General features: G+C 45.1%; 1 protein-coding gene across 1 annotated transcript in view; it reads right to left on the bottom strand.

Moving 5' to 3' along the window:
• LOC126495775 (E3 ubiquitin-protein ligase TRIM31-like) overlaps positions 1–6,630 on the bottom strand; it is a 17,746-nt gene extending 11,116 nt beyond the window's left edge. Inside the window, exons 1-4 of the mRNA XM_050133373.1 lie at positions 6,118–6,630; positions 5,599–5,694; positions 3,067–3,297; positions 356–378 (exon numbers count right to left, since the gene is read on the bottom strand). Of these exons, the coding sequence (XP_049989330.1) occupies positions 356–378; positions 3,067–3,297; positions 5,599–5,694; positions 6,118–6,528 (761 nt within the window). The 5' untranslated portion in view covers positions 6,529–6,630. The remainder of the gene's footprint in view (positions 1–355; positions 379–3,066; positions 3,298–5,598; positions 5,695–6,117) is intronic.
• Between the last annotated feature and the right edge of the window lie 4,744 nt (positions 6,631–11,374).

Below are 11,374 nucleotides of genomic sequence, written 5' to 3'. Positions count from 1 at the left end.
CAAGCAGTTTCCTACTACAAATCAGACCTATAAAAATATGAAAATAAAGATGGGAGATGGATCAGAGAAGAGAGAAGGGACAGGGAGTAGGAAGGTAGAGTAGGAAGCCCAGGGTTCACCCCCTTGACCAAGAGGAATATGGGAGGGGAGTGCAGCTGCTCTAATGCTGGGTGTTGGTGAAAAGAGCTGTGCCCAGCAGACCACATGCTACTGTGGCCAGCTTGGTCTTCCTCACCTGTAGCCTAAAGAACTTATAGACAAGTTATTGGAGGATGTGAACATATTTGGATATATGTTGAATGTTGTATGTGTGAGTGAACCAGAAAGCACAGTGTACTTGGGATGCCCATCATACCTGCCCAAGATGTCCTTGATGCCCTGGAAGAGAAAGAGAGAACAATGTCAGAGCTTGCCTGAGTCACAGGTGCCATGAATGAGTTCAGATTCAGCTGGAGGCAGAGTGAGAACACCCCAGTTTTCCACCCTCTCTTTCCTCTCTCTGTCTTTCTGTCTCTGCTGTCTCTGTGTGTCTATCTCTGTCTGTTCTTTTCTCTCCCCCCATTCCATTCTGAACTGCTACCCCCTAAACTCCTGATACAGTTGGGATAGTGTTTAAACCTCAGGAGACACAGAGTGAGGAGAGAAGAAAGAGTGACATTTGGGAGATGGGTGTTGCCTCTGATACAGAACCAGGGAGCTTGACTTGTGTTAGGAGAAAGGTGGAGTGGCTGTCCATGGTTCTTTAAAGAAAAAAAAACACAACAACAACAAAAACCAAAAAACAGAAACCAGTAGGTTAGTCCTGGCACTTGGTTGTCCTATTATTCCTCCCTCTTGGTTTGTTTGTTTGTTTTTATCTGAGACAGTTTAATGTATCTCAGCCTGGGCTCGAATTCTCTGTGTAGCCAAGAACAGCCCTGAACTACCGATTCTTCTGTGTCTGACTCCTGAGTCCTGAGAGGACAGGAATGCACTCACCTCAGTCCTCCCCACCAATTAATTTTTACTATTTTAAATATAAATTTAAAAATTGAAGCATTATAAGCACAACTTTATTGATTTATTGGACCAACTACATTTTACCTAAGCAATTGATGATTTAGCATCTAAACTGAGATGTGCAAAATAAACAAGAGTTCAAAGACTCAGAACTAAAAAAATAGCACTTATGAATAAAGAATAGCTTATAAATATCTAGTGATGTTGAAATGATTACATTTGGAATATTGAATTAAATAAATTGTTTAAAGTGTTTTTATTAAAATTACTTTTTCTGATTTTTTTTCCCTGCTGGCCTGGAATTCCATTTGAGAACCAGGTTGACTTTGAACTCACCTCTACCACCCAAGTGCTAGGATTAAGGGTGTACCACTATGACTGATTCATTTTTTCTTTTTAATGTTGCTACTAGAAATATAGGTTGAAATATAGTTCTTTTTTTATTGTTAAGGTTTATTAATTTTTAAGAGTAACCTGAAAAATATTTCTTATTTTAAATTTTTATTTATGTATATTTTTAATATACGAATGCTCTGCCTGCTTATATGCCTACATGCCAGAGAAGGGTATCAGATATCATTATAGATGGTTGTGAGCCGCCATGTGCTTGCTGGATATTGGACTCAGGACCTCTGAAAGAGCAGACAGTGCTCTTAACCAATGAGTCATCTCTCCAGTCCTATTTTTATTATTTTTAAATTGTGTATATATGTGTGTCTGTGTGCAGGCATGTAAATGAGAATTCAGGTACCCTACAATGCCAGAGCGATCAGATCTGCTGGATCTGGAGTTACAGAAGGAGGTCAGAGGAAAACTTGTGGGAACTGGCCATGTTCTTCCACCGTGTTGGTCTTGGGATTGGTGGCAAGCGCCTTTGCACGAGTCTGAGAGATGCTTTTAAGAAACATATGTGTCCACATTACAATTCTAAACTGCGAGCTGGGTGTAGTGGCCCATGAAAAGAGATGGGGAGATCAGTAATTCAATGTTACCCTTGGTCACATGACCTTTGTCTTAACACTGCCAGGCTGCCTGGGCTGCATGAGATCCTGCCTCAAAGAACAAGATCAAAAAGCTCTAGATGTTTTGTGGCTCTCTTTCTTTTTTTTCTCTCCCGTCTTCTCTTTCGTGTGTGTGTGTGTGTGTGTGTGTGTGTGTGTGTATGTGTGTGTGTGTGTGTGTGTGTGTGTCCAGGCTGGCCTTGAACTCTAGTGGTCCAGGGAAGCCTCCTACCTCTGGAGTGCTAGGATTACAGAGGTGAGACACCACGCCCAGCCGCCCAGCTGTTTGAGATAGTGTATTGATCTTTGTTCCTGTTAGCCTTGGACTAGCAACAATCCTCTTGCCTCATTGTCCTGAGAGGAGAGGAGCTTTGGTTAGGTCAGTGGTTCTCAACCTTCCTAATGCTGCGGACCTTTAACACAGCTCCTCACATTGTGGTGACCTACAACCATAAAATTGTTTCCATTGCTACATCATAACTGTAAATTTGACACTCTTGTGAATTGGAATGTAAGTATCTGTTATTTTCTGATGGTCTTAGGTGGCCCCTATGGAAGAAAGGGTTGGCAGATCCTCCCAGAAGGATTGAGACCCACAGGTTGAGATCAGCTGGTTTAGGTGAAGAAGGGTGGCAGTTGGCAGATTAGTTCAGAAAGGCAATAAAAAGTAGTAAAGAAACCACACCTCATACATGAGGGTTATTAGGAGAAAGGGTGTAGTGAGCACTGGGCCTTAGGGTGGAAGAGCATTAGAGAATAACAGTACATTATTCGGAGACAATACAAATGGAGCCCTTTGGGGAGGAGCAGGATTCCCTTTAAAACCTGACAGGAGCCTCAGGCAAATCCCCAAAAGAAGGAAAGTATCTGACATTTATGTTGTTTCAGGGAGTGATAGGAGTTTTTCAAAATTTCATTTTAGAGGACAAAGGGCATGGAGGAGTCAGATACTAGGAGCTGTTGGGCCATGGTATAATACAGATTTTTGAATATCTTTCAGAGAGAGAGAGAGAGAGAGAGAGAGAGAGAGAGAGAGAGAGAGAGCGCCTGTTGCCAATGGACTGACCTCCAGTAGCTCCATGGGTGGCGCTTGTAGCCTATTTTTCAGGGACCTTGTGAGGTTTCTGAGGGTGGTCAGCTGTCCGTCTGCGTCAGTGACATACTCTTCTAGCTGCTTGACTCCCTCCTGCTCCAGCCAGCTTAGCCTGGACAGGAGGAATCTCTCTTCCTCTTCCAGTCTCTGGCGCACACGTTTAAATTCCTCAAGGATCTTTAGTCTCTCTAGATGTACCTGGGCCTGGAAATAAGGAAAGGGATGCAGAGATGAGGAAGGAATGAGACAGGATCCTCCAAGCTTCCTTTAAGCCAATCATTCACTTGTTAAATCAATCAACCATCAACCAATTAATCAATTGACTAATTGCAGGCAAAGTCTCCCTATATAGTTCTGGATAGTCAGGAATTCATTTAGAGCAACAGGTTGGTGTTGTATTCATAGAGATCTATCTGTCTCTGCCTCCTAAGTGCTGGAATCAAGGGCATGCACAATCTGGAACCATTCACTCTTGGAGTGTGTAAGGATTATTCTGAGACGGGTTTAGAACAGCTTGCTGGAGGTTACCTGTGGGAAGGGGAAGGGACAAGGAGATCAAAGTACTTCCTGTGTTCAAAGATTTAGGCTCAATGACTTTTTTTTAAAGCTTCAAGGACATCAGCCAGAAGCACAACTAAGAAATCTTAGCCTTAGCATTGGGAGTGCAGACAGGAGATTTAGGAAGCCAAGGCCAGGCTCCATTCAAGGCCAGCCTGGAATACTTGGGCCACTCTCTCAACAAACAAACAAACACCGCCAAAGAAAACCCAGGATAAGGTTGTAGTTCAGTTGAAAGGGTGCTTGCTTAGCATGTGTGTGGTCCTGGATTCCATTCTCAGCACTGCATAGTCTGGGAATACTGGTATTGTAATGATCTGTTTTGTCTCTTTAAGAGACAAGCCATGCCGACTCCCCTTTCCCCCAAGTCTGCTAAGGCAGGCACATGTTCCTTTCTGCTTGCAGCCTGTGTCTCTTCCTTTTCTGTCTCCTTCTTGAAGAGGCAGCCTCTGTCTCTCCTCTCTCTCTCCTTTTCTCCTTCTTCCCCTTCCCTTCCATACTTCCATAACCCACTAATAAATATCCAACCTCAGTCTGCATGGCGTGCCTATCCGTTTGTCTCTCACCCGCCTCTGCCACATGGCTATCTGCCTAGGACCAGCCACCTTCAGACCTGCATGTGGTCTATGCTGTCCCTGCGTGGGACTGGCTGTTTTTAGGACCCACTGCCCCCTGCCTGCCACCATATGACATGCTGCCTGACAGTGCTAGGTGATCTGCAGCTTTTCTGCCACATTAGCTACTAGGGGATCTGCAGCAATTTTAATTAAACCATTTCAGGTATAACCCTTAATTCCAGTACTGGGGGAAAGACAAAAGAGTCAGATGGATGAAGACTATCCTGTTTCTGTATAACAATTTCTAGCTTGTGTTACATAAGATACTGTGTCTAGGAGCTGGAGATTTGGCTCAGTAAGGGACTTTGTTGCTCTTGCAAAGGACTGAGATTCAAATCCCAGAACACACATGATGACTCACAACCATCCTAACTCCAGTTCCAGGGATCCAGTGCCCTCTTCTGATCTCCATGGGTACCAGACATGCACCTGGTATACATACATACATGGAGGCAAAGCATTCATTCACATAAAATTAAATCTAAAAATAAAGTATTTAAGAGTCTTAAAAGTCAATGGGGAAGAATGTAAACAAATGAAGAAAGAGTGAGAGAGGAGGAAAGAGAGAAAAGACAGAGAGAGAGAGAAAGAGAGAGAGACAGAGAGAGAGAGAGGAGAGAGAGAGGAGAGAGAGAGAGAGAGAGAAAACTCTCCTCAGTTTAACTGCCTTCATACTGAATTTCCCATGGATGGACCTGGAGAGATGACACACAGGTTAAGAATGCTTAGTGCTCTTCCAGAGGACCTGAATTCAGTTCCAGCACCTATGAATAACAGCTCACAAATATCTGTATTTCCAGTTCTTCCAGTTTCTGCTCAGATTTGCACACACATGACTTTCACTCAGACAGACACATACACATATAAAGTTAGTGCAAACCACTTTTTAAAAAGTAAACAAAATAAAAATCAGGTGGAGATGATTGGTGGTATCATAGTCTCTTGTCTTTTCTTACAGTGTAAGCAGTCTCTAGTGAAAAAGGGCTTGTGTGAGCCAGTGTGTGTGAGCCAGTGTGTGTGCGTTAGCCAGTGTGTGTGTGTATGTGTGTGCCAATGTGTGTGTAAGCTAGTGTGTGTGTGTGTGTGTGTGTGTGTGTGTGTGTGGTCCTTACAAAGCCTGCTGTGGGTGGAGGAGCAGAAGCCCTCCTGGTTCACTGGAGCAGCACCCATGCAGGTAGGTCAGTACAGCTCAGGCACCACACCTTCTGCTCTGCCCTAGCCATCTTGTCAGCAGGACTTTGTTCCAGCTTGGTGTATAAGGAGTGCTCAGACATTTTTTCAACAGAGATGATCAACTTCCTCAGAAGTGTTTGGAGTGAATATTTCTTACTCTGAACACCTGGATTGCTCCTTCACCTTCTGTTTTCTCCTTAATTATTTTCTTGTCATTTTGCCCCAAGATCTGGAGCTGTGTCTCAATCTGCACCTGTGGGGAGAGGATGCTTCAGTCAGGGTCTGCCTCTAGGGAGGCAGGGAAGATATCCCAGGGTACTGATGTCATTATTAGCAGCCCCCCTTTCTTTCTCAGGGATCAAAGAATTTTCTCTTTGTATTATGTGATCCTGAGGGTCAAAGTCAAGTCTTCAGACTTGGCGGCAAGTGCCTTTAGTCTCTGAATTATCTCCCCTGCCCCCAAAATACTATTCTAATTACTCTTCTTGCCTTGATTACAGATTGGTATCTCCCAGAACCTGGGTCTTTGAGCTCACTGGGTCCAGCTGCTAACTGCTAACTCAAGTGTTAAGAATGCAGTAGTGCGTGCCAACTGGATGGAAAAGACAGCAGCTCCTGGGTCCCCAGGGAGTTCTACTCTGCTGAGCTGGGGACAGAGAAGGAGGCAGGTGCCTACCTTGTAGTTCTGGGCAGCCTCATCTATCACGGTAACTTCATGGGTTTTGTGGTCCCTGGACTCACGACAAACCACACAGAGGAACTCTCCATTCTCCTCACAGAAGTAATAGAACTTTTCCTTGTGCTTCCGACATCTTGGCTCTTCTTCTGGTTGGAACTCAGCATGATCCATAGCCTGGATTTTTTCTGCAATACTAGCCAACAGTTTATTGGGCCTGAATGTATTCTTATTCACAGGGAGTTTGCAGAGCGGACACTGGAGGTTTTCTGTAGTTTCCCCAACCTGATTGATGCATTGCAGGCAGAAGTTGTGCCCACAGTCAATGGTGACAGGATTCCGTAGAATTTCCATGCAGATGGGGCAGATCACATCCTCCAGTAGTTTGCTGGCCCGCTTTAGGCTTGCCATGATGGAGCAGCAAGGCTAATTTGATAAGTGAAAGCCCAGAAGTCCAAGGCAGGCACCAGTACTGGCAAGAGAAAATAAAACAGGAAGCAGAGGCTAAAGAGCCTCTCAATTGGAAGACTAGAGAAGGACAAATGAAGAGGGGGTTAAGCAAATGAACAATAGAAAAGAGGAAAACTTATGGGGAATATTATAAAGAGACGAAAACAGTCAGTCCTACCTCACTCTCACTCAAGAACAAACAGATACTGTGAGTTCATTCTTCCTATAAAGTAGAGCAAGGATCTCTGGACCTTGAACTGATTATGTTTACAAAGCAGTTGTCTAAGAACAGAAGACCCAAGTATCAGAGTTTACTCTACTACAGGTAGGGAGTGGAGCGGCTAAATGGCATTTCAGGGAGGTGTGCTAACCCCCTAGATCTCTTACTTCCCCCACCTGTCCTCTGTTATTTTTCTCCCTGTCTCTGAGCCATCCTTGTTCTGTTTGGTCTACCAGTTTCTTCCTCTGTCTCCGTACTTCTTAGATCCCCAGCTTGCCAGACCTGTTTCCTTTATCTCCATTAGGAGCGTACCTTTTGTAGCTCAATACTTCACCTCCTAACGGTTCCTCTCTCTCTCTTTTTCTTCTTCTCTGTAAGCCCCAGTCTCTGGCCTCCCTCTTTGGAGTCCCCATCCCTGTGCCCAAGCTTTGACCCCTCCCTAGAGGAGGGTCAAGACAGCCCGCCAAAATCTTGACCACTCCCCCAGTCTATTTAAACTGCTTCCACAGAAAGCTCACATTAGGAAAATTCATAACATCTTGGAGGTCCCACTGGGTAGGGCGGCCTTTCTGTGTGGCCCTAGGCCATGCGTCAAAAGCCTCCTACCCCACAATCTGAGCTCTCCACACCATGCTCAAACCGGCTCCTGGGCTACAGTGGTTGCACCTTGGTGAGTCCCTTTTTCTTGTCTATGCTATAGAGCTTGGGGAACCCATTCGTACTTACTTTTGTTGATTATCAGACTCTTGTGGAAGCCACAGGCCCATGCCAAGAGTTCTGACCTCAGCGGCTAGACTGGCAAGCTAGACCAAGTCTAGCTGAGATGGACTTTGTTTGCTCTAGGGATACCTAGCATTCAACTTCTACGACCCTGTTAGGCCTAAGAGCTATTTTAGCAGATGTGCTGTAATAGACTTAGGCCACACAATTGGGCATAGATTTTAAAATGGGCACTTGTAGTTCAAAGCCAGATCTGCTGTCACCCCTTACAAAAACTTTATAAATTGGGACTGTCCAATACAATCTATCCTGAACTGCTAATTTCCCTGTGTACTAAGATTTGGCCTCAATACTATCTTGACAATGGGATGTGTTGGCCACCAGAAGGAAGCCTTGAGCTTATTGTCCTCTGGGACCTAGAAAACTTTTGTCACCATAAGGACAAATGGGCAGAGCTTACATCTGTCCATGGTTTTTGGGCTCTGCCCTCCCAACCTTCCCTTAGTAGCCAGTGTCTCACAGCACCAGTCTTGGTAGCTAAGGCCTCAAAATTCCAGGTCATCTGGGAATTGAGACCCCGACAATTCCAGCTGGAAAATGCACCAGAGGCACTGGCCCCTCATCCACTCCCTCAAGCCCATACTACTCAACTCCCTCCTGTGGAGCAACATTCTTCACATTTCTCTCCTTTCCTATCAACCCCCTCCCTTGCCAATCTGGAGGTTCAAGGTCAATTTCTACCTTACCCACCTTCCTCTCCCCCTCCTCCTACTACCTCATCTTCCCACCCTTGGACTCCCTCTGCACCCTGGGATAGCCCCTCCAAATCCTCCCCAGTCTTCTCTCATACCAGATCCCATTATAGCTTCGCCCTTCTCTGTCCTCTCTGGGAATTGGTGGAAATCAATGGCATTATGTAAGTTCATGTTCCCTTTTTTTTTCTAGGATCTCTCTCAGGTAGAAAAGAGGCTAGGTTCCTTTTCTACTAATCCTTCTGCTTATGAAAATCCAGCCATTTTTAAAAATCGGTTACAAGAGACCATGGTCTAATATACCAGGCTAGATCCAGCCTCCCCAGTGGGAGCCACAGTCTTGGCTACCCATTTTATTTCTCAGTCATCACCAGATATTAGGAAAAAGTTAGGAAAGTTTGAGGAGGGTTCCCAAGCCCCTATACGGGAATTGGTTAAAATGGCCTTTAAAGTTTTTAATGCCTGAGAAGAAACAGCTGAGTCTTCCCCACAGACAAGGCTACAACAGGCAGCTAACCTGCAGGCCCAGGCCTTAGCAGCCGCCCTAAGGTCACAGGAAGGGGGACAAGGGAAGCCAACCACAAGGCTCTGGTAGAGCCAAGCCTAAGTCAACCTCACAGGCAAGCTGTTACAAGTGTGGCCTAAATGGTCATATGGCATGATATTGCACTGTGCCTCCTTCGAGGTTATGCCCTATCTGCCAGCAACCTGGACACTGGAAATCACAATGCCCCTGTGTGGGCTTGTCCTCTATGCCACACCACGGAGGTCTGGCCTTACCATAATCGGCAAGTGAAACTGTGCCAGCCTTTGAACTTCTCAGCCTTGCAGAGGACTGATGCTGCCCAGACTTGGTATATCCCTTTACCTTATCCAATCCTAGGGTAAAGCTGCAGATAGCAGGTAAGTCTATTACTTTTATTTTAGACATAGGAGCCACCTATTCTTATGTAACATCTCACTCGAACCTACATTTCCCTCACCACTTTCAGCTATGGGGGTAGATAGGACCTGTTCCTCCCCACTTAAACCTTGCTACTCCCCCGCATTTTTTTTTTTTTTTTTGGATTTTATAGACAGGGTTTCTCTGTAGTTTTTGGTGCCTGTCCTGGAACTAGCTGTTGTAGGCCAGGCTGGCCTCAAATTCACAGAGATCCTCCTGCCTCTGCCTCCCGGGTGCTGGGATTAAAGGCATGCGCCACCACCGCCCGGCCTCCCCCACATTCTTGCAGGACAATTTTTCTCTCATTTTTTCTTAGTGATACCTGTTTGCCCAGCACCTTTACTTGGTTGAGATATTCTTAGCTGCTTCTGGGACACAAAAACAAAGGATGAATGGTTCTACTTAAATAACCATCTCATCCTTCCTTAAGACCAGGAATTGTCAATCATTTCAAACATCCACCAGACATTACTCATAGGCCCCAACACTTTTTTCCACTTCTTGTAGGCCCTTTTGACCCCACTCATCTCCAAGATTCTATTTTACAGATCACTCCTCCTGCCAGATGTGTGCCCAGGCCAACCCACAAGGGGCTCTCCACATACATCAGTCTCTATACCAGCTTCATGGACACCAACCAGGTGAAGATTGGCAGGCTGATTTCACTCATATGCCTACTCATAAAAAACTCTGTTATTTCTTAACACTTGTAGACACTTTTACAGGATGGATAGAAGTGTTTCCAGCCTCCAGGGAACTGGCAGATGTGGTGGCTCTGGTACTGCTGGACAACATCATTTCTCATTTTGGTGTCCCATGAACCATCCAGATGGACAATGGGCCAGCCTTCACTTCCAGGGTCATGGAGCTTGTGTCAGAAGCTCTCAACATCTCCTAAAAATTCAACACACAAGGGAGATGGATAGATGGCTCACCTGTTAAAAGCACTGACTTCTCTTCCTGAGGTTCTGAGTTCAATTTCCAGCAACCACATGGTGGCTCACAACCATCTGTAATGAGGTCTGGTACCCTCTTCTGGCCTGCAGGCAGACATGCAGGCAGAACACTGTATACATAATAAATAAATGAATATTTTAAAAACAAACAAAAACCCAATTAGCCCAAAATATATTGAGGTAATTAGTCATTCACCAAGCAAACCATCTTTATTTGCAATCTTAGGGCTGGAAAGCACACCAGGAGTGTGAACATCTGGGCTGTAGTTCCTGGAGTGTGGGTGGGTGTGACAGTCTTGCTTATTGGACACACCTATGTCTACAAGAGCATAAGGCTATGGTAGTATATACTTCCTTGAAACAGCAATATATGAGCTAGAATGTAGGAGGTCCTTCTGTGTATGTGTTGCTTTCATTGGTTTAATAAAGAAACTGCCTTGGCCTTTTGATAGGGCAGAACTTAGAGAGGTAGAGTAGACCAAACTGAATGCTGGGAAGAAGGGCATTGTGGCAGATGCCATGTTTCTACTGTCCGTGACAGACGCTGGTTAGACTCATGCCTGTAAGCCACAGTCAAGTGGCGATACACATTAATGGAGATGTGTTAAACTAATATGTGAGAGTTAGCCAATAAAAGGATAGAGATAATGGGCCAAGCAATAATATAATTAATGCAATTTCCGTGTGGATATTTTGGATGTAAGCTAGCAGGGCAGCTGGGACGACAAGCAGCCTGCTCCTCATGTTACACTAGAAGGAACAAAAGGAGTTGGCAAGTGCCATGAAATCCCATGTACGATAACTCTAAACAGGGGCTGGAGAGATAAGAGTCCTCTCATAAGCACTGAACCGTTTCCCAGCCCACTTTTTATTTTCTGAGACAGGGACATGTGCAGTTCAGGACAACCTCCTCATCTTCCCGCCTCTGCTTCCCAAGGGCTGGGATGACAGGCGTGTCTACCTTGGTGTCTTGGTGAATCTTCACACTCTAGGTGATTCTGAAACATGGTCAGTTTCCTGGACAACAGGATTTCTGGTTTAGAGGAGAGACTTAAATGAAACGGTACATACAGAAGAAATCTGTAAATCAGAACATACATTCCAGGCCTGGGGAGCCAGGATAAAATAGGCTGTGGTGGGGACAGTTACCCTCATTAGGGCAATCCAACTCTCTCTCTCTCTCTCTCTCTCTCTCTCTCTCTCTCTCTCTCTCTCT

This window comes from Alexandromys fortis, unplaced genomic scaffold, assembly GCF_014885135.2.
Source record: "Alexandromys fortis isolate MF-2015 unplaced genomic scaffold, M_Fortis_MF-2015_v1.1 scaffold_605, whole genome shotgun sequence".
In the NCBI taxonomy this organism is placed as follows: Eukaryota; Metazoa; Chordata; class Mammalia; order Rodentia; family Cricetidae; genus Alexandromys; species Alexandromys fortis.
Note: the sequence above shows the minus strand (reverse complement) of the source record. Positions and strands in the feature narration are given on the sequence as shown.